The sequence below is a fragment of the Trichomycterus rosablanca genome, chromosome 7, assembly GCF_030014385.1.
Source record: "Trichomycterus rosablanca isolate fTriRos1 chromosome 7, fTriRos1.hap1, whole genome shotgun sequence".
NCBI lineage: Eukaryota > Metazoa > Chordata > Actinopteri > Siluriformes > Trichomycteridae > Trichomycterus > Trichomycterus rosablanca.
Window position 1 is genome coordinate 35,890,754 of NC_085994.1, and position 26,980 is coordinate 35,917,733.

General features: G+C 39.1%; 2 protein-coding genes across 5 annotated transcripts in view; one reads left to right on the forward strand and one right to left on the reverse strand.

The window, feature by feature from the left end:
• The window catches only part of LOC134318408 (rho-related BTB domain-containing protein 2-like), a 131,389-nt gene extending 104,633 nt beyond the window's left edge, over nucleotides 1–26,756 (forward strand). Inside the window, exons 1-11 of one of the 3 annotated variants that reach the window (XM_062999317.1) lie at nucleotides 14,389–14,420; nucleotides 17,423–17,620; nucleotides 18,973–19,174; nucleotides 19,747–19,850; nucleotides 20,002–20,187; nucleotides 20,481–21,421; nucleotides 22,194–22,312; nucleotides 22,689–22,839; nucleotides 23,448–23,536; nucleotides 24,205–24,310; nucleotides 24,538–26,756. In XM_062999317.1, coding sequence (XP_062855387.1) covers nucleotides 18,983–19,174; nucleotides 19,747–19,850; nucleotides 20,002–20,187; nucleotides 20,481–21,421; nucleotides 22,194–22,312; nucleotides 22,689–22,839; nucleotides 23,448–23,536; nucleotides 24,205–24,310; nucleotides 24,538–24,746 — 2,097 coding nt within the window. In that variant the 5' untranslated portion in view covers nucleotides 14,389–14,420; nucleotides 17,423–17,620; nucleotides 18,973–18,982 and the 3' untranslated portion in view covers nucleotides 24,747–26,756. Of the gene's footprint in view, nucleotides 1–14,329; nucleotides 14,421–17,422; nucleotides 17,621–18,972; nucleotides 19,175–19,746; nucleotides 19,851–20,001; nucleotides 20,188–20,480; nucleotides 21,422–22,193; nucleotides 22,313–22,688; nucleotides 22,840–23,447; nucleotides 23,537–24,204; nucleotides 24,311–24,537 lie in introns of those variants that run through there. The other 2 variants (XM_062999316.1, XM_062999315.1) reach the window with 2 other exon arrangements.
• ido1 (indoleamine 2,3-dioxygenase 1) lies at nucleotides 2,299–11,979 on the reverse strand. 2 transcript variants are annotated; one of them, XM_062999319.1, is made up of 10 exons: nucleotides 11,840–11,979; nucleotides 10,759–10,854; nucleotides 8,001–8,120; nucleotides 7,610–7,728; nucleotides 6,728–6,742; nucleotides 5,816–5,915; nucleotides 4,900–5,017; nucleotides 3,908–3,959; nucleotides 3,532–3,680; nucleotides 2,299–3,173 (listed from the first exon to the last, which is right to left on the reverse strand). In XM_062999319.1, exons 1-10 carry the CDS (start codon nucleotides 11,930–11,932, stop codon nucleotides 2,782–2,784), a joined length of 1,254 nt encoding a protein of 417 aa, XP_062855389.1. In that variant the 5' UTR covers nucleotides 11,933–11,979; the 3' UTR covers nucleotides 2,299–2,781. The 2 variants fall into 2 exon arrangements, with proteins under 2 accessions (XP_062855389.1, XP_062855390.1); XM_062999320.1 differs by lacking the exon at nucleotides 6,728–6,742 and having other exon boundaries at nucleotides 2,300–3,173.
• Nucleotides 26,757–26,980: the final 224 nt, after the last annotated feature.

Consider the following 26,980-nt stretch of genomic DNA (forward strand, 5'->3'; position numbering starts at 1 on the left):
ACGGGCAATGACTAACACCTGTTTGGGGTGGGTTCATATGGAGATCTGTATCGCGCACAGAGATTCATGCAACAACCTCCATTATCGCCGTCCCTGTACAGACCAGATCGATCAGCCAGCAGAGGTTATAATTGCAGCAGTCATAAGGAATTTCCATTGTCTGTAGTTGATGCATGTTGTGTCTTTGTTAATATATTTATTTATTCTTTTAGGATTTAAACGTAATGTGTTTACACACTTTGGTTACATTCATGACAAAACAGGTAGTTACTGGTTACACAAGATTCATCAGTTCAAGTTTAATGTGGACAGTTTTGTATCTCCAATTCACCTCACTTGCACATTTTTGGACTGTGGGAGGAAACCGAAGCTCCCGAAGTAAACCCAAGCAGACACGGGGAGAACATGCAAACTCCACACAGAAATGACCTGGACTGCTCTACCTGGGAATCGAACCCAGGACCTTCTTGCTGTGAGGCAACAGTGGGGTACCTGTGTTTGTAATTGCGATTGACATACTTTAAACTCAAGCTCATTTTTCTTGAAGGGCTTCTGTCTACCTCCTGTATATAAGATCAAACCCCCCCCCAATGACTGAAACTTGATTTGTTTTTCGTGTTCAATGCCAGTTTCAGAGATGGATGTGGAAATAATGAGTGATTTCAGAAGGGTGTAACCAGCTTCTCTGTGTTTCTTTTAGTCCAACTCGTCAGCTGTGCATCACTGGAAACAGTAAGATCATGTCTGATGAAGGCCTCACACCCTGCTCTGCACATTTATCAATTTTCTGTAGCTTTTCACAGCATGGTCTGTCAAACGGCATGTGAATAATTTACATGTGGTTAAATAGTGTGTGTGTACACACTAGTAGTTGTAATCCATCATCATTCTTTCTACTGAACACTCACTGCAAAGAACATTGATGCTGTAATGCCAGACAATCAGTGAGGTGAAGCATTTATCCCAGGATAATGTATTCAGGTCAAAGGTCAGTGATGCCTGTTGCTCTTGCTGCCATCTCTAAAAGACCATGCAGTAAGCTTTAGCACTGTCTAGTGGGTACTTACGACACTGCACCCTCATTCACTGTATTCATTCTGCATTCATAAGTCACAAGCTTTCTCTTTCACTACATAGACTACACAGTTAAATACATTCATTCTATTTCATTTTCATATTAACTACCAGTTTATTGTGATCAGGTTCATGGTGGATCCAGGTTGCCAGGTGTCACACCCTGGACAGCCTTGGCTTTTTCCCCAGACATAACCAATCATGTCTGTATGTAGACACCTGGTCAGCCAATAGCATCACTGTGGATCCCAACCCCAACCCTAGACCCCAAGGCTCTAATCATAATTTATACATCGATCAGCCATAACATTAAACCCACCTCCTTGTTTCTACACGCACTGTCCATTTTATCAGCTCCACTTACCATATAGAAGCACTTTGTAGTTCTACAATTACTGACTGTAGTCCATATATTTCTCTACATACTTTGTTAGCCCCCTTTCATGCTGTTCTTCAATGGTCAGGACCACCCCTGGACCACTACAGAGCAGGTATTACTTGGGTGGTGGATCATTCTCAGCACTGCAGTGACACTGACATGGTGGTGGTGTGTTAGTGTGTGTTGTGCTGGTATGAGTGGATAAGACACAGCAGCGCTGATGGAGTTTTTAAACACCTCACTGTCACTGCTGGGCTGAGAATAGTCCACCAACCAAAAACATCCAGCCAATAGCGCCCCGTGTGCAGCGTCCTGTGACCACTGATGAAGGTCTAGAAGATGACCAACTCAAACAGCAGCAATAGATGAGCGATCGTCTCTGACTTTACATCTACAAGGTGGACCATCTAGGTAGGAGTATCTAATAAAGTGGACAATGAGTGGACACGATATTTAAAAACTCCAGCAGCGCTGCTGTGTCTGATCCATCCATACCAGCACAACACACACTAACACACCACCACCATGTCAGTGTCACTGCAGTGCTGAGAATCATCCACCACCTAAATAATACCTGCTCTGTATTGGTCCTGTGGGGGTCCTGACCATTGAAGAACAGGGTGAAAGCAGGTTAAAAAAGTATGTAGAAAAACAGATGGACTACAGTCAGTAATTGTAGAACTACAAAGTGCTTCTATATGGTGGAGCTGATAAATGGACAGTGAGTGTAGAAACAAGGAGGTGGTTTTAATGTTATGGCTGATCAGTGTATTCAGATATGCTCAAAATGCCCAATACACAATGTAAAAATGATAAATAAACATATTTCACTCACTAGCTTTGTATAATGTAAGTATTCATCAGTGTTCCCATCAGTTGTTGATATGGCTGGAATAATGACATGGAATACTTGATTCTGGACAAGCTTGTGAAGTCCATGCCAGTTCAAGTGCATGTTGCTTTACAGCAATATAAGAATATACCAAATATTGTGAATTTGTGTACATTGCTCAAAGATTTAACCTTTTACTCAAATTGTTATGCTAATTGTATGTTATGTAATGAAAGAAATGGTCTCAGACTTTGAAGTCAGTGATTAGATGAGTTTTTTTTCTAATGGAATCTGTGCTTTTACTAAAACTGAATGTTAGTAATTACATGTAGCATGACATCTTTTTTGTAATGACTTATTTGTGCTTAACAGATTACTACATACTGCTGCCTTAATTAAAAGTCACTTTGTTATTAGAAGGAATATGGCTGAGTAAAAATTCCAAACTGTATCCCAAGAGATCATTTTCTGTTGCAGTTTGTGTGGCACTGAAGGTCTAATTCTTCATTCTGTGCCCCAGAAATGAAACAGCTTTTGTTTGATCCCGTACAGACTTTAGAAAGCTCATTATCCCTGAGCCACCAGTTCCTCTCTCCTCCAGTGCTACTGGAGCATTTGATACTAGGTTCCTCTCTTCTGACGACTCTGGTCCTTCTGAACGAAGCTGTTTGGCCTTGGATGCCGGGACAGTGATAAAGCGTGACACTACGGTGATGTGGTAACTTCGTAACGCCACCAGTTGTGCCAAACAGCACTCAAAGGCCTCTGTCAGATGCTTATCATCCTGTTTTTGTATAAACACCCTTAATGAGGGGGCTTGGGAGATATCCTTAATAAAGCGTCTGTGAGAAGGAGGCATGTAGTCTCTCATTCGGGTCAGGAAGGCAGCTGAGTAGACAGATAACATGCATTAAAGAACAATACTTAATTAATAATGCCTGAATTTAACTGGAAATACAATGTTGAGAAAAGCTATGAACCACTTTCAGTTGGCGCTGTTATTGCATGTATGTCAATGAATGATTTCAGAATTTAAAAAAACATTACACAGTACACCAGTTACTGTACTTAGACATATCACTCCTCACCACTACTGATTTTTAATAGCACAACATTAGAACAACATTTATCTAGCTTGTCTGATTAAACCACTGATTCAGTGTGGCATGTACAGTCTATAGTAGAAATGCTCCGTCCATTCAGGTGTTGGTAAGTCATGGTTCATTAGTTAGTTGGTCTATCTTACCACTTTTTTCTTCATGTTTGACTCCAAGCAGCTCATCAAAACAGTGGAGAAGACTGCTTTGAGCCGCACTGCCTCCCGAAAACTCCATCGGCTCATCCTGAACACCCTCGTAGACCAGCCCCTCTGGCATTGACAGGTTATCCTTCCATCTGAAACATGCACCAGCAAGCAGATGTAAAACAAAACTTGAACCATGTTCTTATTGGAACCCCAAAACAGTAAATAATGTCAGATGAATAAACAACTTCAAAGAAATTTGTAATATTTAAAAATGGTACCTGTAAAAGGAACAAGGAACCACATTTTTTCAACATTTGAATGGCTTTATATGTAGCTATTACATGTAGCAAAATGCAAAGAAAGATTTGCTACTTACCCAGACAGAAAAATCCTTACAATGCCATAAAACACAAAGGGATCCACGTAAACTGAAATATTACAGAGAAAACACAGAGATTTTAATTGTATAATTATGTATAATTTTATGTGATTATGAACATATAGACTTACACGTACATGTCATGACAGTCTTGGGAATTTTGCAACGTCTTTTTCAGTGACTAAATGATAGGAACACGTGATTCTTTGTTCAAATATGATCCCCTATTTTAGTCTATATCATGACCTCATAATAAAATATCGTAGTTTGACAGGTTTTTGTTTAAAAAGTATATGAAACAGTGTTTTTGCATAGGTAAAGGAGACAAAATTTGGTCCTTAAAACAAATCAGCAATGAATTAGAAGCTACTGGTACACACTGTGACAATGTTTAGAGTCAAACAAGCTTTACTATATTATTATCATGGGTTTAGTAGCTGCTGTGCAAAAAAACAAGCTCGTGCTCCTGATTTTTTGTCCCCTAAACTAACATAGCAACAGACTTTAGTTGTTTTAAATGGCTGATTTTTAAACAGTTAGCTTTTCTCTTGTTAAACAGTTTCTATATTCATAGTGCAATAAAACTCACCTGACTGTGAACAGTGACACGATTCACCAGCTTTTTATTCATGGCAAACCTGGTTTTGTGTTTTTTGGATTGCATCTGGCCATCCTCGCAAATGATCACTCAGAATACTGTAACAGTTTGGGTTTTCTTTCCGTCTTGGCAAAAAGACCCTGTTCCATGTATTTTTGGTGGGTATAGTTTAACTAGCCCTGTTTGTTTTGGGCACAGAGAAGTCACCAGATTCTAAATTGCTGTATTGACCCAGCAGATAAACGTATTAAAGCACTTGAACTCAGAACAGAAACTTATGACTGCCATGACAAACGTGTCCCCTACAAATGAAATGTAAATGTCTGATTTTATTTAGTCCTGATGTAAGATCAGTTAATGTCTTAATTAGCTAGGAATATGGCTCCTCTACCGTGCATTAGTTGTAGAGCTTCCTTCATGTCTTTTATAGCCTGACTGATAACATCCAGAGCTCGGCTGACCATCGGCACGTCCCCACTGCAAACACCTTCAATCACTTCAGGAATGGCCTGCATAATGAAATCATCAATTAGGTTATTTAAAGGGTGTGTAGGTGCTCATTTTAGTTAACTGCAGATATACAAACATGCAAAGCAACCCATGTAACAATAATAATAATTTCAATGTATATACTGCCTTTTACATACCCAAGGATGATTTACAAAAAGAAATGCTACAGAAATAAACACAAGAAAATGACAGAGAAAGAATATTAATAATAAGCAGTAAAAAGAGAAAAAAGCGATGGAGGAACAAAGAGATTGAGTTCCAGAGTTTGGGGGCTGTATGACCAGTCAGGTGGTCTAAACCCACAGTAATGCGTGTGCTTTGGTTCCCTAAAATTACCTCAAACCTTCTCCACTGGAAACAAAACAAAACTATTTAATGTAATTTTCTATTAAATTTTATAACCAATTGAGAGGGAGAACCCAGAATTAAATCCTACATTTTAGTCAGAATGCGCATTTGTGTCAGAATGCTGCCTCATATAGTCCCAATTTAGTCATTTCCAATTCCCCTATTACAATTTCTCTGCCACCTTTGCTGTTCAAAAAGGCCTGCACACTTCAAGAAGGCCAGCTGCTTCTTTTATATCAGCTGTGGATTTTCACAGAGAGCTGTACCCTGCATGGAATGTCACGCTATGTCCTATGTATTTCTCCTTTACTTCAGACAGCGTCCTGACCTGACAGCAGGAGTTACTGTTGCAGCAGAAATAAGAAGAAATCATAACCAACATTGACTGAGACAAGTCTTGGTCATTAAACGTGAAAAGATGCGATTATCATAGTTTGAAGATGTTAGACCTTAAGTGCAGGAACGGCAGCCACCTCCACCAGCAGTGTGACCAGGAAGAAGCCTCTCACACTCTCCCCACCAGGCAAACTAAACAACAGCTCCAGATTCCTTTCAGGACAGAGACATACACACCATGACTGTTAGTAACTCTGTTAGATTGGTGTAATTATTGTTATTAATTAATCACCAGGTATGAAATATGTTTTCGCAACTTGATGTAATGCAGTTTAACAACTCAAATCTGTTAATCTAAAATGACCTTATAACAGTAATGGGATAAAACTTTGAGTTGCACCCACACAACATACATATATAGCCAAAAATATGGGGATAATTGACAGTGAGCTTTTTGAGCATGGGCATAAAAATTGCAGCTATAACAGCATTCATTGTTCAGTGTTGGTGGGAATTTGTGCCTATTCAATAAAAAGAAGCATTTTTGGTCAGGCACTGATGTTGAATAAGAAGACCTGGCTTGAAGTTAATTTCCTGTTCAACCCAAGGGCGCTCAGTGGGTCAAGGTCAGGGCTCTGTGCAGATCACTGGAGTTCTGGACATAGATCTTGCATTTTGCACATGTTGAAACCAGAACTGGCACATCCTAAACTTGCTACAATTTGCTAAACTTTTGCACCTATTAGCAATGGGGTGCTTGCATACTTTTGGCCACATCGTATGCAGTAATTTGTGTGGGTTTTCTAAATTGTATAAGCAATGTAATTTCAAAAATGTATAGACGTTTGGTTTTTGAAACTACACCAGGTTTTGGAGCTCGTTGTTTTGAGCTCTGCAGAGTTTCAGGGTTACTGTAGTTGAAGTAATAAGATGGCTCCATCTACTGGCCACCTTTAATGATACAATTTACTTATGTCATTTAAATCTTCTTTTAAGAAATGTATTTGTTACAACTGGAAACTTACTCCATGTCTAGTGGACTGGGAACACCGCCGGGGAGCCGTGTGTGTATATGTTTATAAAAGAGAAGACAATGAATGTTAAAAAGCATTACATACACAAACTCACTCTTGTACTTGGGTCAGTGAACATTTCTAGTTTTACCCAACAAAGTTAATTACACAAAACACAGCGATACATATTAGCTGATTTAACACATTAGTACATCGTGCCTACAGCGAGTGACAAAGTAAAGGAAAATAGGTGACAACAATGGGTCTTAGGTACTGAACTATTAAGTGATGACAGATTTTAGGGCTCTGGTGATAAGCCACAGATTTTTGGTTGAGCTCTGGTGATGAGCCACAGCATATGATTTACATTTACATTTTTAGCATTTAGCAGACGCTTTTATCCAAAGCGACTTACACAATGAGCAACTGAGGGTTAAGGGCCTTGCTCAGGGACCCAACAGTGGCAACTTGGTGGTGTCGGGGCTTGAACCGGCAACCTTCTGTTTACTAGTCCAGTACCTTAACAACTGAGCTATCACTGGCCCTGATTTGATGAGTAAATCTACTGATTTAGACCTGTTTTATGCCCGTTACACCGTTTAGTGACCTCTAGTTACCTTTGCATGAGGTCATTATCATCCTTGAAAAGACATTACACACATTCACCAGCACATTTGTCAACAATATGGGGAAGGAGAACAGTCCCTACTTGCACTAGATGCACACAACTAAATGAAGCCATTTTCCTTTAATCTGTCACCCATTTGTATTATAAAGTAAACGCACATTACAGATGTATACTAAGCATGTCTTTTGTTTTCTCAAGTAAAAACATCACTTCTCTTGGTGAAAATGTTAGGAAACAAGGTCCAAGACTGAAGTGAAGTGTCATACCCATGTGGGTCTTTTTTTCTCCAGTTGGCCAAGACTCCATCAGCATGAGTGAATATTGGGGGAAGACCCACCCTCTGGGACACCTTCCAAAATGGCACTGCTAAGTTCTGCGGAAGGACCTAACATATTTAAAAACACATACATGATTAAAACTAGAATATTTGCATATCTGATTAAATGCATATACTGTATCTGCACTAGTGGATAACTTATTTGTGTGCTCCACAAATATTTGACCACTGGAGCTTAGAGGATCAGATGTGTATGAGCACAAAAGCAAAGGGGTTTAGATTTAGATTTTAGTACAGCTTACTTTAAATAGGCACCACCAAGATAGCTAAATATACCTTTGGTACTAAACATAAACCTAAAAACCAGTATACCTTTTTACCTTTATTTTATTGTTCTCTCCCTCCTGCCAAACATAACCCATCGTGATGATACTCAGAGCCAGATGTGCCAGTCGCAGTTCACGGTGACTCTGCAGCATGTCAGTATCCAACAGAGGCATCTAGGAAAAGAACAATGCATTGATTTTATTACTTTCATTACTGCACCAATTACTGCAACAATGCTAGTGCAACTTTTGTTAAGACCTTTGAGTTTTTGATCCAGTCATTCAACCAAAAAATATAAATAAAGCAGTTTATTTAATAGTAGCTCAACATGTAAACACAGTGCACACATATTTAACAGCTTGGCTGCTCAGCCAGTCAGCTCTAGTTCCCACTCCAGCTGAGTCTCTGTCAGAGCCTGCATTAGTCACCTGGGAAACCAGGGCAGGTTGTGAGAAGCATCATTTTTCAGTCCTAAATTAAGGGCCAGATGTTAATGAGATGAGTCTAAAAAAACGCGTGTGAGATTTTGTCCTAAAGTTAGAGTCTTACTAGAGAATCAGGCTCAGTTTAAAATGTATAAGTCAGTCTATACATCCTTGAAGCAAACGTAAATAAACAGTATTGATTGAAATGAGCAACATTTCAAACCACACCCTAGTGCACTACATAGAATATCTACAGTAATTAGTGCACTACCAGTGGTGCTCATCTTAAAGTGTGCTTTTGTTTGTTTGTGTGTTTATGCCCTGTTACCACCCCTACTTGTTCCACTGTCCTTACCTATTTCTCAACAACCTTTGATTAGCGTCTGTATTTATACCATCAGTGTGTCATTGTTCTTGGCAATAGTCTTATATATTATATACAGTGTATCACGAAAGTGAGTACACCCCTCACATTTCTGCAAATATTTCATTATATCTTTTCATGGGACAACACTATAGACATGAAACTTGGATATAACTAAGAGTAGTCAGTGTACAACTTGTATAGCAGTGTAGATTTACTGTCTTCTGAAAATAACTCAACACACAGCCATTAATGTCTAAATAGCTGGCAACATAAGTGAGTACACCCCACAGTGAACATGTCCAAATTGTGCCTAAAGTGTCAATATTTTGTGTGACCACCATTATTATCACTGCCTTAACCCTCCTGGGCATGGAATTCACCAGAGCTGCACAGGTTGCTACTGGAATCCTCTTCCACTCCTCCGTGATGACATCACGGAGCTGGTGGATGTTAGACACCTTAAACTCCTCCACCTTCCACTTGAGGATGCGCCACAGGTGCTCAATTGGGTTTAGTCCATCACCTTTACCTTCAGCTTCCTCAGCAAGGCAGTTGTCATCTTGGAGGTTGTGTTTGGGGTCGTTATCCTGTTGGAAAACTGCCATGAGGCCCAGTTTTCGAAGGGAGGGGATCATGCTCTGTTTCAGAATGTCACAGTACATGTTGGAATTCATGTTTCCCTCAATGAACTGCAGCTCCCCAGTGCCAGCAACACTCATGCAGCCCAAGACCATGATGCTACCACCACCATGCTTGACTGTAGGCAAGATACAGTTGTCTTGGTACTTCTCACCAGGGCGCCGCCACACATGCTGGACACCATCTGAGCCAAACAAGTTTATCTTGGTCTCGTCAGACCACAGGGCATTCCAGTAATCCATGTTCTTGGACTGCTTGTCTTCAGCAAACTGTTTGCTGGCTTTCTTGTGCGTCAGCTTCCTTCTGGGATGACGACCATGCAGACCGAGTTGATGCAGTGTGCGGCGTATGGTCTGAGCACTGACAGGCTGACCTCCCACGTCTTCAACCTCTGCAGCAATGCTGGCAGCACTCATGTGTCTATTTTTTAAAGCCAACCTCTGGATATGACGCCGAACACGTGGACTCAACTTCTTTGGTCGACCCTGGCGAAGCCTGTTCCGAGTGGAACCTGTCCTGGAAAACCGCTGTATGACCTTGGCCACCATGCTGTAGCTCAGTTTCAGGGTGTTAGCAATCTTCTTATAGCCCAGGCCATCTTTGTGGAGAGCAACAATTCTATTTCTCACATCCTCAGAGAGTTCTTTGCCATGAGGTGCCATGTTGAATATCCAGTGGCCAGTATGAGAGAATTGTACCCAAAACACCAAATTTAACAGCCCTGCTCCCCATTTACACCTGGGACCTTGACACATGACACCAGGGAGGGACAACGACACATTTGGGCACAATTTGGACATGTTCACTGTGGGGTGTACTCACTTATGTTGCCAGCTATTTAGACATTAATGGCTGTGTGTTGAGTTATTTTCAGAAGACAGTAAATCTACACTGCTATACAAGCTGTACACTGACTACTCTAAGTTATATCCAAGTTTCATGTCTATAGTGTTGTCCCATGAAAAGATATAATGAAATATTTGCAGAAATGTGAGGGGTGTACTCACTTTCGTGATACACTGTATATGGTTGGTACATGTTTTTCTGTGTTTGGTCTGTGCTTGGTATTTCGACATTTGATTACTTTCCTCATGTTTCATTGCCTGCCTGTGTTTTGAAACATGCTACAGATTTTGATTATGATTACTGGGTTGGCCTCTGCACTAGCCGAGATTCCGCACTTGTGTCTCACTTCAGCTCATCCCCTATCACAGTGTTTATGTAGAACCTGAATAAGACCGTACAGTTGGAGTAAATACCTGCTTAAAAAAGTCTGAATTGTTTTAAAACAGATCTATTTTACAACTCGTTAAGAGAATTTCTGCAACCATTTCAGATTTCAGAGGCTCACATATGTAGTTCAGTATTATTGTTATTTACCCTGTGAACAGTAGAGCGAAGGGAGTGAGAAGAGATGAGTTCACTGACACGTCCAGCAATGTCCATCCAGGGCTGAAAGTAGACTGGTAACTCAGCCTAATAGAGAGCAAAAAAATACAGTTTATCTGTTTGTCTTGTGTGAATCTAGAGCCAACAGGTTAATTGTCCCTCAAAGTGTGTTTATAAGTCCATACAATTAATAATACATCGATTTAACTGGTAGTTCTTCATTATTCATGACTGATTTATCCTGATCGGAATCTAGAGAATCTAAAGCCTATTATACATACACTGGATACTATGCAAAAATACACCCTGTACAGAGTCTCAGTCCATCACAAGGCATCACCACTCCCACTGCGATTTTCAATTGTCAATTTTCTCATATTGGTCATTCCTACAATTCGGTGCCTTTTGTGTCCCCAGTACTGATCATTGTATTTATTAAGTAAATTTTAAACAATACAATTTCTAAACATCGTACTGAAATAATGAACACTTTCAAATACTAAACACAATGTTTTCTACCCCCCAAAATCAAATTACTGTATACATACTGTTTTTATCTCTTAGATACCAGAGGTTTCCCCCCTGTCCCCAGTGCTGTACATTCTGATTTAGTGATGGATATATGAGGTTTAATCATGAAAATATATCAGTCTTTCAATACTGTTAAAAAGGTTTGCTTAAGTCCCTCTAAACCTTGGATTTTTTTTTCTTTATGAGTTTCCTTTTATTGATGATTATAAGGGTTTTTTTTAAAAGCAAACAACCTCAAGGTCATTAGTTAACATTAGCTTAGCTTTAAAATGAGATAAACATGTTGTTCACTTATTTTGGAGAACAATGTGGTGTAAGATTAGGAAAATTCCTATCATGCAGGGGTTATACTATATTAAAACTGACTGCATAAACTACATGTATAAGGTAATAGTAATCATAACAGTGGACTGTTTTGCTTGTTTCAAAAACCAACATGCAATTTCATATGCAGCCCACTGGGATAGTTCTTTATTAATACATCTAGTCAAAGCAAAGTATCAAATACAGTAATTCACACACACAAATCAAATGTACGTACCAAAGGCTGAGGAAGAATAAATCCATATTCCTCTGATATATGATATTCTTTTAGAGACTGCAGTATCTCCAAATCTGCACAACTATTTGTCATATTGAAAAATTGTGTGTTTACAGTATGAACCACTGTTAGAATGAGCCTTATATTATACATTCATAGGCATTGCCCAACAGCTTTCCCTTTATAACCAGCCTTGAAAAAAAAAGACCTTTCACCAGTCACTGACCTTTCTTTAAAGCTCTGGAATTATTAACAAAATTCGTGGTTTATCCACTAATTTGTACAATGAAAAACTCTCACACTGCCATTTAAAAGGTACAGTTATTTTTGGCATTTGGTCATTAGTTATTTACAGCTCAGTGAAATACTTTCGGCTAAGAATCTCATAAAGGTGTTCCACAAAGTGTTTTATAATAATAATAATAATTATTATTATTATTATTAGTAGTAGTAGTAGTAGTGGTGGTAATATTGCCACCACTGTCCCAGTACATATCCCCCCCCCCCCCCCCCCGCCCCACCAATTTAAAAACAAAGTAGGTTGAGTAGTTCAAACTGTAAGTTTACAAAAATTTTAATGATTACACTTTTTTCCATAAAATCTGTTAATAAATTAACAGCTGCTGGCACCTCCAAGGTCATTAGACTTTGGACTTGACAAATAAAAACACACAAGTGTGACTTTACCACCCAAATGTGTTACAATGACTTTGACTACAATGATATTTTAACATGCTATTACCATATAGTGGTCCACAGTTTTAGATATGATCTATAAATGTTAATGATTATAGATACCACGCTAAAAAAAAACCATTGCAGAGTTAGAAGAATATCAGAAGTTGGCCCTACAACTTTCAGTGTTTAATCTGTCTGCTTTCCATACATCATAAAATTCTAGAAAGAGCAAATCTGAAGAGAAGGGCCACCGAGTCACGCAGTGGATAGCGCTGTCACCCTAGGCAGGAAGGACCTGGGTTTGATTTCCCAACCAGGCAGCCTTGGTCTTTTCTGTGTGGCGTTTGCATGTCTGGTATTCTTCCCACAAGTCCAAAGACATGCAGTCAGCTCAGTTGGAGCAACTTTCTCTTAAGTGTGTGTGTGTGAGTGCACCCCCAACATGAAGTCCCTCCTAGACCCCGACAAACTGCCCCATCTACTGGTGGAGCACAGAGAGAGCTGCACACTAGCAGCACTTTACACACACACCTGCCACCAGGTGAGGGACAGTGAGTAACCATGCCACACACACACACTACAAAGTTTTATTCTCCTTACTACTTACATAAAATATTACGTTCACTGTTACCATTTTATTGTTGTTACTATTTGCACTGTTTTTTATTAATATTTTATTTTTACGTATCACGGTGGTTTAGTGGGTAGCACTGTCGCCTCACAGCAAGAAGCTCCTGGGTTCGATCCCCAGGTGGGGCGGTCCGGGTCCTTTCTGTGCGGAGTTTGCATGTTCTCCCCGTGTCCGCGTGGGTTTCCTCCGAGTGCTCCAGTTTCCTCCCACAGTCCAAAAACATGCCACCAGGCTAATTGGAAGCACTGAATTGTCCTATAGATACCGAGCCGCTAGATGCACAAACCAGTGCATTGTAGTGCCGGTCCCAAGCCCGGATGAATAGGGAGGGTCGTGTCAGGAAGGGCATCCGGCGTAAAACTGTGCCAAATCCTGCCGGCGACCCCTAACGGGAAGAAGCCGGAAATGCCGACCCCGTAACCGAAAAACGGGACAAAGGCTGAGGAACAAGAAGAAGATGATTTTATTTTTAGATATCTATACATATTTGGCATACATACACATCTGGCTTTTGGGTGACCCAGAACTGTGCCACATGTAAAGCGTTTCCATGTTTGTAAATGTGTATTCTTATTTGTATTTTTCTTTATTTTTATTGTACAAATGTTATTATTATTATATCTGCAACTATTTTGTATATATTGTACTATTTTATTGTTTTTTTTTATTATTTTATAATTATTTATTATTATTATTTTTTATTTTATTATTAATTTTTTTTTTTTTTTTATTATTTTATTTTGTCATACCAATAAAGCTACCTTTGAATTTAAGTGTGTGTATGTCTGCTCTGCGACCTGTCCAGGTGTTTCGCCCAGTAAATCAGACCCACCGCGACCCTGACCGAGGATAGAATGCTGGTAAATCAGACGATGAATGAATTAAATCTAAAACGATTCAAAAGCTTCAGTTCGATTCGGTTCTTTGCTCATAAGAGTCGACTCTGAAAGATGAATCGTATAAGCCAGTACAAATGAATGGGCAGCAGGCGGCTGGTCTGTGTCTGTACCTCAGAACAGTGAAGTGAGGGAGCGGCGGGGCTTTATCGGGCCTCGCTGACTCACCCAGAATAACACCACAAACTGTTTAACCCGCTGAACACCGTCAGTAGCCGCTTCGCTTCGCTTAAACGGCTGTTAATCGCTTGTTGTTCGCTTGAAAATGAAGTTGAGCACCGGATCTCGGCGGCGGAGAGCTCTGACCCATGGATGTCGTTTCCGCCTTTCGCTTTCACACAGCAGCCAAGCGGATGCGCCTCTTCCATCTGATGCGGTAAGACGAGTCGCCAAAGCGCGCAGTTCAGGTGGATGATGGTGGTGCTGGGAATGCACGGTTTCAATTTCAGACGACATTTATTTATTAATGCTTGCAGAGAGAGAGAGAGAGAGAGAGAGAGCTGTTACGCAACACAAACATAGTAACGCGTTTGCTGTGAATGGTCAGTTTAATGCAGGTGATTTTAATGCAAGTGCATTTTTAACAGGCGCACAAATGCGATTGTTTTGCAAGACACACGCTGGGTATAAATCATCTCATCAGTTGGCACTTTCAGCCTTAGTTTATGTTTAGAAGCTGCATCTAATTTTAATAGCCTAAAACATGCAAATGAACAAACCGGCCTAAACAAGCAGGTGCAGAAACAGAAACGGCGCACTTGGTTACATTATTGCGGAGCTTAAAGGTGCTTCTGGACCCAGTGTGTTTAAATTTCTGCTGTGTTGTTTGAACTGCATGAGCTTGCGTCAGAGCCGGCTGGTTAATGACGTCCCAGTTTTGCTGAACGCAGTTTTTTTTACAGTCCTTGAAGCTGGACAGCGCACCCATAGGGAGGGGTGATTTATTTTGCAGTTTTTCAAGCATATGGCTTCTTGCGCATTCTGATCTCTATAGTTGGCTGTTAGATTATCTAATTGGATTGAATAACCCTATTGATTCAATGTTCTCACATGTCCAGTGTTAATGCAAAATAATGAGTTCATTGATTTTCACCAAACGCTTTACCCATCCCGTGTCACTGTAGGTGCTTCTACACTTACAAACTCTGGGCTACAGGGCACCACACACTTGTCACACAACTACAGGCAATTTAAAAATAGCCAGGCGGCTTCATGGAAACCAGAGAACCTAGAGACAGTAACTGAAGGGGGAGATCAAACCCAGGCACCCAAGACCCAAGTTGATGTGTGACGCCCACTTTGCCCACAGTACTACTACTCCTAATCATAATAATAACAGTAATCACTTAAATGTATTACATACTTATAGTTGTTACATTTGTATTAACCATGTGCGATTGTGGAACAGGAGACTGTACTAGGTTCTGGATACATGGCTTTGAATCTCTGGTCACTTTTTGTGGAGTATGAACTGTTGTTATGTATTGTTTTAGTAGCTAGGAGTAAAGCTGGGATCGAGTCCATGGAGTCGTGCTGCATCATCACCATCTGCTGCACCACTGTGACCCATAATAGTGTTTATAATAATAAATACACTTAAAATGCAGATTGTTTGGGATTCTTGTCCTGCTGCATACTACATTAAGCCTCAATTTAAAACTCACAGACAGTTAATCTTGCACATGTCAAATGATCACTGATGATTCTTTTGATTTGCAAAATCTTTTGATTGATACCCTCCCCTGAATACGATTTTGGCTAGGCAATACTTACAGTTTAAGTAAACAATAGCTATGTGACCCTTTCAAGATAAATAAATAAATAAACAGCTTTTTGTCATGTAGCATATAAAACTGGTGATTGGTGATTATTGATTTTGGTAAACATAATCTACACAGCTGTATGAAATTAAGCCTGGCTGTTTTCAGTCATCTGAAAAATACCAATAAAATTCCATTACCTGGTCACTGTTTGAAAAATTAAACATGGTTGTTGAATAACTTATTCATACATGTACATATAATGTACATATACATTAAGGGTTGTTAAATTAATTCATTATCTCATTTCACTAATGCATCTGTTTTGTTTTTATCTAAACGATGGAGAGCAAAGGCTCTGCTGTGCCAGTAATAGTTGCTCTTTATCCACACCCTAAAAATAACCCACAGTCTGCACCGGACTTTACTGAACACCAGATGAACTCCTGAGCTGGGTCACCTTCAGCCTCCCTACTATGAGTAGATGCAGGTTTTATTGAGCTGTGTAATTTTTCTAATTGCATTTTACACATGTTTTGGGGTGGATATTGGAGACATATATTGTGCAGTGTTTATATTAATGGATTGTATTTTAAGCTTTAATGGATAAAAAATGAGGTGCAGCATTTTTTGTGAGCAAACTATTGAGTTGACATAAAAGTCTCTTGGGTACATAAAATGACAAGCATGAGGGATGTAAACAAGCCAGCCTCGACCTGTTTTTGGATGATAATACACTTGCTTTGATCACACCTTATTTGTAATTAAACATTGGGGCATCTTAAACCTGATTATAAGTGTGTGCCTGAACAGAATCTGCTTTTTTGCTCCAAACACATGACAATTAACCAATAACTGTTTTAATTTTACCAGTCTGTGATTTTTTTTATGTTAATATTGTAAGCTATAAAACAGAATAATGTGAGTTTAATTTAACATTTGTTGTTGCACTTATCTGTAGTCATGCCAAAGTGCCTCAAGTTTCTGCACATTGTGATACACATGCCTCTTAATTTTAATTGTGTTTTAATGTGTTTTTTTATTTTTATTTACGGTACTTAAAATACAGATTAACTTGTTTCTTTAAAAAAATAAAATAACTGTTAAAGCATCAGTAGGTATAAAAAACTAATTGGGTTGAATAGCTAGTTGTCTTTTGCTTACTTGATATGTTTTTATTCATTCATTTAATGATTTAGTAGTACTGTACTGTATTAGAAAACCATGCCAGGACCTGTGGTAGGTCTGTTGCCACCCAGACACACTCCCACCCAGAACTACCCACTGGACAGGGTGCCAAGCTATCTCAGGGCATCACACTTACATGTAAACCCACTTACCCACTCACACCCAGAAGTAATTTAATGTATCAAGTAGAACCTTTGCATGTTTTTTGGGAGGGTGAACAGACAACCCCCCCACAGACAGTGACTGGAGGTGAGCAACCAAAGTGCTGCTGTGTCCATCTCACCAGCTGTGCCACTTTGTCGCCTTTTATGTTTTTGAAATGGGCAGTGATTTCACAGATGGGAATGATTTTTGATCCAAAAGCAAATAATAGTTGCTTACCTTGAGCATTTCACCTATTATATTCACCAGTGAATTGACATTCTTGCAGATGCTTGGTTCTGTAGTACACGGTTGAGGATGTAGCCACTCAATGGATGCAGGAGTCGGAAGTCAGATTAGTCTCCTTGGAAACCAGAGACAGGGATGCGATACCAGCAACCTCCATTAGCAGAGCACTGAAGGAAAAGACGGACGCCCAAGCTGATGCTTTTCAGTTAGACAGACAACAAAAAATTTTCATATGAAGGTAAAATATGGATATTAGTACATAGAGTACTTATATTTCTATAAACATTATAGACCATTTTTTATTCTGAGTCATTAAGTACCTTAATTATTTACTGCTTTAGTGTGATCAAAGGTGATATGATGAATGTGTTGTGCAGGGTGTATGAAAAAAGTGATCTATAATTTGTGCATGGATCTTGAACTTGAATTTTGTAAAAATGAAAACATACTTTATGCTGCCACTTACCGCTGTCTGAGAGGTGTTACAGTGAGAAGTCTTGATTTAATCTGGTTTCTACAACAGTTGAGATATATATATATATATATATATATATATATATATATAGCAGTAATGCTGTTATGTTAATCCTCAAAAATAATTCGGTCACTGCATAATTCCACCAGAGGTATTTCAGAGTTTTCATGTCTTTACTGTTATTCTAAAACACAGAAAATACATAAAACAGTGCTTAAGCTTTTTGTACTGCTGACTTTACTTAGAACATTTCCTTTAGCTATTTTGATTGAGATTTGCATTTGCCTGGCATTTTCATAAAGCCCCAGAGAACGGCAAGATGTTTATTTCATTACTGTATAATGTTACTTGTTTCTCTGCTTATTATTTAAATTTAGCTTTTATTTTTGACTGACTGTTTATTACTGTGGGAAATTTTACCTCATTAGACAGAAGATAAATGGATGCTTTATAACGCAGTATTGGTGTCGGGTAGGTGCAGCGGTAAATTATGCTAGCCCACTACTGCTGGGATCCAGGGTTTGAGTCTTCAGCTGTGCTATACTTTAATTGTATATTTTTAAATATACAGTTAAAGCAAAAATTTTACATGCTGTAATACAGAACTTGTATTTTTAATTATTTCAGTATCAGGATCTGGGGTCATGTAATCCTCATGGACTGCTGCTGTGTTAATGCCACTTGTTATAAAATGCTAATTAAACCCATACTCTGCTCATATTAAGTTGTTAAACATCTCAATCTCAATACTTTATTGCAAGCTTAATATCAGAATCCAACTATCCGGTGTCACCCACACAAACATTTCCTGTCTGATCTAACTGTCCAGTGATGAGAGCAACTATTGTTCTGCTATTAGGGTTTTTATACATCTCAAAGTGCTGTACAGATATAATAAAACTTACTTTGTTCAAATAATTTGGACTTTACATTTCTAGAGACTAAAGGTCTTTGTTAACTGGTAACTGACAGTTATAACATCCAGCATGTGGTAATTATAAGGACAAGATGGTCTCTGGCCATTATGTCCATTTCTGACCAATCTGCAAGTAAGGTATCCAAAATTAAGTCTTATACAAGTTCAGTTAACATCATTTCTTTCTTTTACTCTTTAGTTCACATTTTATGGAATCTGATATGGACTATGAGAGACCAAATGTTGAGACCATCAAATGTGTGGTTGTTGGGGACAATGCAGTTGGCAAGACCCGGCTCATCTGTGCCCGTGCCTGCAATGCCACTCTCACCCAGTACCAGCTGCTTGCTACACATGTGCCCACTGTCTGGGCTATAGACCAGTACAGAGTGTGTCAAGAGGTAAGAAGCATTTTGCATTCCTGCAAGTTATTTACAAAAAATGTCTATATTGTTTTGTTACATTTCGGGATGTCACTGGTTAACCAACTGAGAAGTCATTGTTTGATTATTGTTGTCAGCTAAAAATGTCATTTAAATTCATTTCCAACAGCTGATGTTTAATATCAATTGAGAGCAAAGCTACAATCTGTACAGAGTAAGAATGCTGATTTGAGACACACCCTCACCCAGCTCTGGGTTTTACTAAAGGTGTGGTTATTTTGCATAATGTTCCAGTATAAAGTTAAAACTTTGATATCTTATAATAACTAAACATTAAAAACAGTTGAGCGACTTAATGTGAAACTGTTGTGTTTTATTTTAATTAGACGCTATATGGTTTGTTGGTTAACTGCTGACTAATGCCGGTGGGTTATCAGTAAACATTTGCAGATTTGCATTCCTAGTTAAATTATAGCCCGTTTAGTTTTGCTCAGCACATACACCGGGTCATAGGAATGTTTTGTAAACATACTGTTTTTAGTTGCCAGGGTAAATCTCCATGCATGTGATAGGTGTGTTTCTCCAACCAGGTTCTAGAGCGTTCTAGAGATGTGGTGGATGACGTCAGTGTGTCCTTACGACTCTGGGACACATTCGGGGACCATCACAAGGACCGACGCTTTGCTTATGGCAGGTGAGAGGTCCAAAGTTAAATAAGATCTTTAATTAAGTCGGCTTGGGACCTGCTTGAAGCTACTGTGCTTTGAGCTACAGTTGCAACATCTTGTATTTTGATGCATAATTAATACATAATAGATTGTAACCTGCATTGGGTGTTGTGTCAGGTCTGATGTGGTGGTGCTGTGCTTTTCCATTGCCAACCCAAACTCCTTGCACCATGTGAGGACCATGTGGTACCCTGAAATTAAACACTTTTGTCCAAGAGCTCCAGTTATCTTAGTAGGCTGCCAGTTAGACCTGAGATATGCGGATCTGGAAGCAGTGAACAGGGCCCGACGACCTCTGGCCAGGTAAGAACATTTGAATTTTCCAATTTGCAGGGAATCCTGAATTAATCTAGTGGTGCTGCTTATCAGGCATGTCAAAACATGAATTTTAGCCCTTATTACCTAACATAAAAGTTAATTACCATAAAAAGCCTGACGTTATTAATAGTGTTATATTGCTCCTCCAACACCAGATTTTTCATTACACTTTAAATTGCTATTTTTGGTGACTCAAGTACATTACATCTGGGTATTTGTAAATCCTGTTTTATGTTGGTAGGTGTATTTACTAAATTGGTAATCTTTCTTGATTTCAGGCCCATAAAATCCAATGAGATTTTGCCACCAGAGAAGGGCCGTGAAGTGGCCAAAGAACTTGGCGTCCCATATTATGAGACAAGTGTGGTTGCCCAGTTTGGAATCAAAGATGTGTTCGACAATGCCATCCGTGCAGCCCTGATTTCACGGCGCCACTTGCAGTTCTGGAAGTCACACTTGCGCAATGTCCAGCGACCTCTCCTTCAAGCCCCCTTTCTTCCTCCCAAACCTCCTCCACCGATTATAACAGTGCCTCCTCCCCCCAGCAGTATGGAGGAGCACCCAGGGCGCTTGCTGGAGGACCCACTGTGTGCAGATGTTGTTCTAGTATTGCAGGAGAGCCAAAGAATTTTTGCCCACCGTGTCTACCTTGCTACGGCCTCATCCAAATTTTATGACCTCTTTCTGGTAGATCATCGAATGTCTGAAGAAAAGAGAGAAAAGGAACGGACTCGGGTTCCTCTTTCTGGACGCGAGCTGCTTATGCGAGCGGCCAGCTTTGATGTTTGCGAAAGTAACGATGAGAGGGAGCGAGCAAACCTGCGAGCCTGCACCAGTGATGGCACTCTCAGAGGAGGGGAAGGAAGTAGACTGCTCCCAGCCTTCAGTCGAGCTTTTGTGAGCGTACGTGAAGAAATGGTGGACGATCCTGTGACATTAAATGCCAGACCAGTGACAGTGGTACACATGGACCCTTCCATGCAGCTGGGACCGTTCCGTGCTGTTTTGCGCTATCTATATACAGGGAAGTTAGATGAGCATGAGAAGGAGTTAATGCAGGTGGCCCACATTGCTGAGCTGCTGGAGGTTTTTGACCTCCGCATGATGGTGGCAAACATTCTGAATGACGAGGCTTTCATGAACCAGGAGATTACAAAGGCCTTCCATGTGAGGCGCACCAATCGAATCAAGGAGTGCCTGGCCAAGGGGACCTTCTCTGGTAAGGCTGTTTATTATATTTATTTCATTTTGCTATAGTGAAAACACTGCATTTTCAAAATGTCTGACCATTACCTTTTAATGACCAACATGCAAGTTTGCTATTTGCAAGTCCTTGTTTATAGCCTTCAGCAGAATTATATCAATTTTAGCCTTATGAGGTATAAATGTTGTTTTATTAAGCTCTTTTTATCCCTACCTCATCAAGAAATTGAGCAACTCAGCCGCCTGCCTCCCAGTGAGACGGAACAGCGCCCAATATTTTGCCAGCTGGCTTTTTAAGCTTATGTAATCAGACATTTCGAGTAAGCCAATGATGGTTGATGTTTTCCGCAGAATCGGGATTTAGGGGCAGCTCTGCTGACCTAGGTTTGTTCTGGTCCTTACATAAGCTTACAGCTTTACTATTTATTTATTTTACACATCAGTATTTGATCAGCTTTTTTTCTTGTAATTCAATACTCATATTAAAGATCACTGCCGAATACCCAATTCTGATGCATCCTGGATGTACCCAGATTCTGATTAAATGACTGAGTTAACAATGTAAACTCAGCTTATAAAAACATAAGTGTTGTGGTGCCTTGCTCTAGTACAGTTTGTGTTTTGTTTTTTCTATGTTATTTGTTATTATATGAGTATTTAATTGAAATATCCTCTATCAGAATGATCAGAGTAAAGCAGTTACTGATTAGAGTAAAGCAGCTATTATTTGTGCATCCTATACAAAACTTTTTACAGTTGTTTATTTAATGTATGCTTATTCTCTGCAGATGTGGTGTTCAAGTTGGATGATGGTACAATAATGGCCCATAAACCTCTGCTCATCTCAAGCTGCGACTGGATGGCAGCCATGTTTGGAGGACCTTTTGTAGAGAGCTCTACTAAGGAGGTACATGTTTTCCTAGCTATAGGTTTTGATTCCTGAATGGGGCACCAGTAAAACTGCTACCTATTAAACTCAAATTTGGATTGAGTTCAAGTTGTGTCTTGTAATAGAGGTTCAGAAGCAATGCAGTAGTTCATACTTAACACTTCTAGAGATGAGTGGTCAGACTCATTATATACTTGAGCATAGATCAGAATAGATTAGGTAAGGTCTTTAAAACATTTCTTCAGTTCTACAGACATGTAGATGAGGCGCTAACACACCTGGCACTGGCAAGAATTAGTAATCAGTAGCACACACAGTCTAGAGCAAAACAAACATTTGGAGAATGAATTTGGAATAGCTGTGTGACCATTGTTTATTCACATGCATTTCTCAGGTGTTATTCCCAAACACCACCCGTAGCTGCATGCGTGCAGTGCTGGAGTACCTCTACACAGGCCGATTCTGTTCTCGTCCAGACCTGGACGCTATGGAGCTCATCGTCCTTGCAAACCGTCTCTGTCTGCCACACCTGGTTGCACTGACAGGTACATACAGACACCCAGCCTTAGCTAAGCATCTTAGCTACTATAATCTACCCTGATCTGATAATACACTAAACAACTAAAGCATTATCGACTCTAGCACTCAAATCTGAGCTTTAGACTTTTATTCGTATTGACAATCTTAACAGGATAATATGGTAGCTGTTAAAAAAATATGTATCCTGTCCCAGTGGCTCCCTACACCTTAAATCAATAAATAATTACAATAAAAATGTGATAACATCATGTTACAGCTGCAGAGAAACTGATGAAGTATTAGTGCACAAAACTCCAGAGACATTAGAGTTTAGGTAGGTATACAGACAGACCGAAAAAGAATGAGAGTTTATACATTGTTATTCTATCTGATTATAAAGTACTGGCTACAAAAGGTTGTTTATGAGCCAATAGTTAGGAGGTTCACCTCTTTGTTGAATTATTCACTCACACAGTTGTTTTGCAGTTTATAAATAAAAAGCTGGTCTAGAAAAGAATTAAACATTTTGTGTGATGGGTGCTGTGATGAAATGAAATAACTATAAAGTGTAGGAATATTAGGATTATAATTATGTATCATTACATGACGTATTTATGTTTCCCCCCTATTTTAGAGCTATATACTGTGACTGTGCTCATGGAGGCTGCCATGATGGGAGCTGATATTGATGGAGATGTACTGGTTTTTCTGGAAATGGCTCAGGTACATATTTGGATTTCGTTGTCTAGGGCATCACAGCATTTAACAGGGTCCGACAGTGTGACTTATGTACTGGTGTTGCACCAACACATAGATTTGTGCTTGTAAACCAGATTTCTCCATAGAACCCTGACACACACACAGGAACATTTTTTGACCTCTCATGGAGTTGCATCAAGGGTGAGAATTATCACCTTATTGAAGCTGCAACAGCGACACCTGCTGGCTATTAAAACACTACCCGTTCTGTTTGTAGAGCACTAGACCAGGATGATGTGGGCAAGCTTTATAGAATGCCACGCCTCCCAAGTGCCACACTGTCAGGTTTCATACTGATATGCACAATGACAGATGCTGTGCTTTGTTAATACAACTCTAAATCATTATATGATAAAATACCTACTTCCTAAATAAAAGTGTAAATGTCTCTCAGTTTTTTCAGTGCCTTTGCACTAAAGCCCAGCCAAGATGTTTGGTGTCTTAGCCAGAAGGCTAATATGTAATTGAAGTCTTTAGTAAATAGGTTACATGGATTGCTAGGCAGACTGTTAAAAGTAAAACAAATTGGCTGCTTGATCTCTGCAAAGTTATGACACGGATGTGCCTAAAATACATCACATAGGATGAGAACAAAATCAGGGTATAATTATTATGGCTTGTATTTCCCTCAGTTTCATGGTGCCTATCAGCTGGCTGGATGGTGCCTCCACCACATCTGCACCAATTACAATAGCGTCTGCCGCAAGTTTCCTCGTGACATGAAGGCCAAATCACCAGGTATTTGTACTCTTTAAACAGCTTCAATTGGTTACTTAAGATTCAATTCAATCAAATCAAATATATGTGATTTTACCAAGGCTCTGACTGGCAAAACACTGAGCACAGAATTTAGCTGTGTAGGCTTGTCACAATCATTCATTTTAATCTACAGTCAGTCAAAAGCAAGGATTGTGATGAATTTCTGATGTCATTTTTCTAGCAAATTATTTTATGTGCTGTTACAGAAAATCAGGAATACTTTGAAAAGCATCGTTGGCCTCCAGTCTGGTACCTGAAAGAAGACGATCATTACCAACGTGCACGTAAAGAGCGGGAGAAAGAGGACTACCTGTACCAGAAGCGCCAGTGTAAACGCAAGTGGCTCTTCTGGAACCTTCCGTCCTCACCATCTTCTAACTCACCCTCCTCTCCTGGATCCTCTGCTGTCATGTGATTGACCAAGATTGGAGGCCTTATCGAACAGCCCTAGGATATAAATGCACACATCAACAGGGACAATTTATAGAGGCTGCTTTTTTCAACCAGCAGGAATTATTTAAAAAAATTAAAAAAAAAAAACAAATACAATCCTGGTTTAAATTCTAAGTTCTTGGAAGTTGCAATCTTGAAATCTTTGCAATGACTAAAAAACAAACCACTACAGAAGGCCTGACAAATATGGTATAAATGTTTTGGCACTTCAGTCTACAGTCAGTCAGCACTTTTTTTAAAGACTAGGATTTGACATTTTTTCCCCTCTACAAGTACTTCTTAAGATTTCATGTTCTGCATGGAGAGGCATGCAGATTTTTGCCATAGCGGAACGTTACACCAGGATTTTACAGTACAAACGATCCAGTGGCACAACTGAGTTCTCTGGAATCAAACCACATTTTTTTTACTCTGCTCATGTGAAAACATAATCTTGAATCTTAATAGCAAACCGGTCTGAATGGTGACAGTGAATTGTTTATTCTGCTTACTATCTCTACTTTGTGGTGACCTTTCCAAAAGGGCTCATTTCTCCTCTTGTAATTGGACCTGTATAGCATTTTTACCTGACAAATTGTAAAAGTAAATTTGAAGCTGAAATGATAATTGCACAAACAATTTTTGGCTGACACTCAGAAAGCCCACCATACCACTAACTATTATGATATAATTATTATACTCAGGGCATCAAACATCTTAACTAAGATTTAAAACCGTTTGCTGCCCAGTCAAGTCAAGCTATGCCTCTGGGACTCCTCAAACAAATGTGTACAACTGCACAATGCCCAGACTTTTATGTAGCCTGTGTCACACTTGCTGCAGTCTTTACCAAAGTAAACTTTTAAATGCTTTACTTAAAGGGTGTCTGCAATACATCCTGAGAGAAGCCAATTGCCTAGTTTCAAGTCTACTATGTTACCTTATAACTTAATAATATTATAATAGTGAGAACCACTATATTACATTAACTGGATAAAGCATTTGAAATTACATTAGGAACTAAACTCTCCCTGTAGTAGCACTCCAAGAGAGCAAATGAAACATCTTTGCTTTACTTTGAAAACGCTTAAAAAGCTGATGTTGGATGTTCACATATATAGTTTGTTTATGTGCAAACCAGAAAAAGCCTCCCGTTTAAGTTTTACATTACAAGGTAATACTGTTTTATTTAAAGGTGCTTTCCCAATTGGAGAGCTGCCACGTTCAGCTACAAGTCTATTATAACACCTTACATTTTAATGTAGTGTACTATATTAGATGTTTTGGATTACAACTGGAACCAAATTCTGAAGGGTGGGAGCTCATACAGAGCAGAGTTTACCAAAATATCTTCACTGGTGAACACTGCATGTCACATTAATATATTGGTAATATTAGATATTTACATTACAGTACTGTAAGCACATGGGCAAGCTCTGTTATTGAAATGTATTTGCAAACAGTATTACAATTTATGTAGATAGGAAATAATCCTTATACTAATTAAGTTTTAAGACTCTAGTAGAATGTAGATAGAATCTAAAGCAAGCAAATTAAAGTTATATTATTATACTTATATAAGATGCAAAAACACTGAGAGAAAATAATGTATGTACAATAAATGCCCAAAATGCTAAATGCTTTTAAACAGAGTCCTGTTTACAATGCTTTATTAAAACTCCTGGTAGCTGGGTATGCTGCAAGCATGGTACATATAGAGTAGTAAAAACTGAACCTCATTGTAGATACAGCATTTAATTCATGTCCATTTTAACTGACTTGTAAAAGCAAATATAATTGTTCCCTCAGATAGGCATCAGGTAATGTGGTTAGTTAGACTAGTCATGTTACTTTACATTGGCCAAGAATTGGATTCTGTGACTGACCGATGAAACCAAATTGTTTTGGTACGTATTGTGTAAATAGAGAAAAAAGTAACAAAAAAATGTATTATTTTTGTATATATGCAAACAGCTTTGACTGAAAGGCTTCTGTTGGATGGCTGATTAGTTGCACACAAAAGCAAAAAGTAATAAGTTAATATTCACATATCAATTAAACAAAAGCTATTAAGAATAATTAGTCTTATAGGTCTCATTTCATAAAGACCTGGTGTAAGTACGGTGCAACCAAATCATGATGCAAAAAATCCTGAAAATGTCAAGGTATACAGACTCAAGTATTAAAAATGTTTGGCATATATATATATATATATAT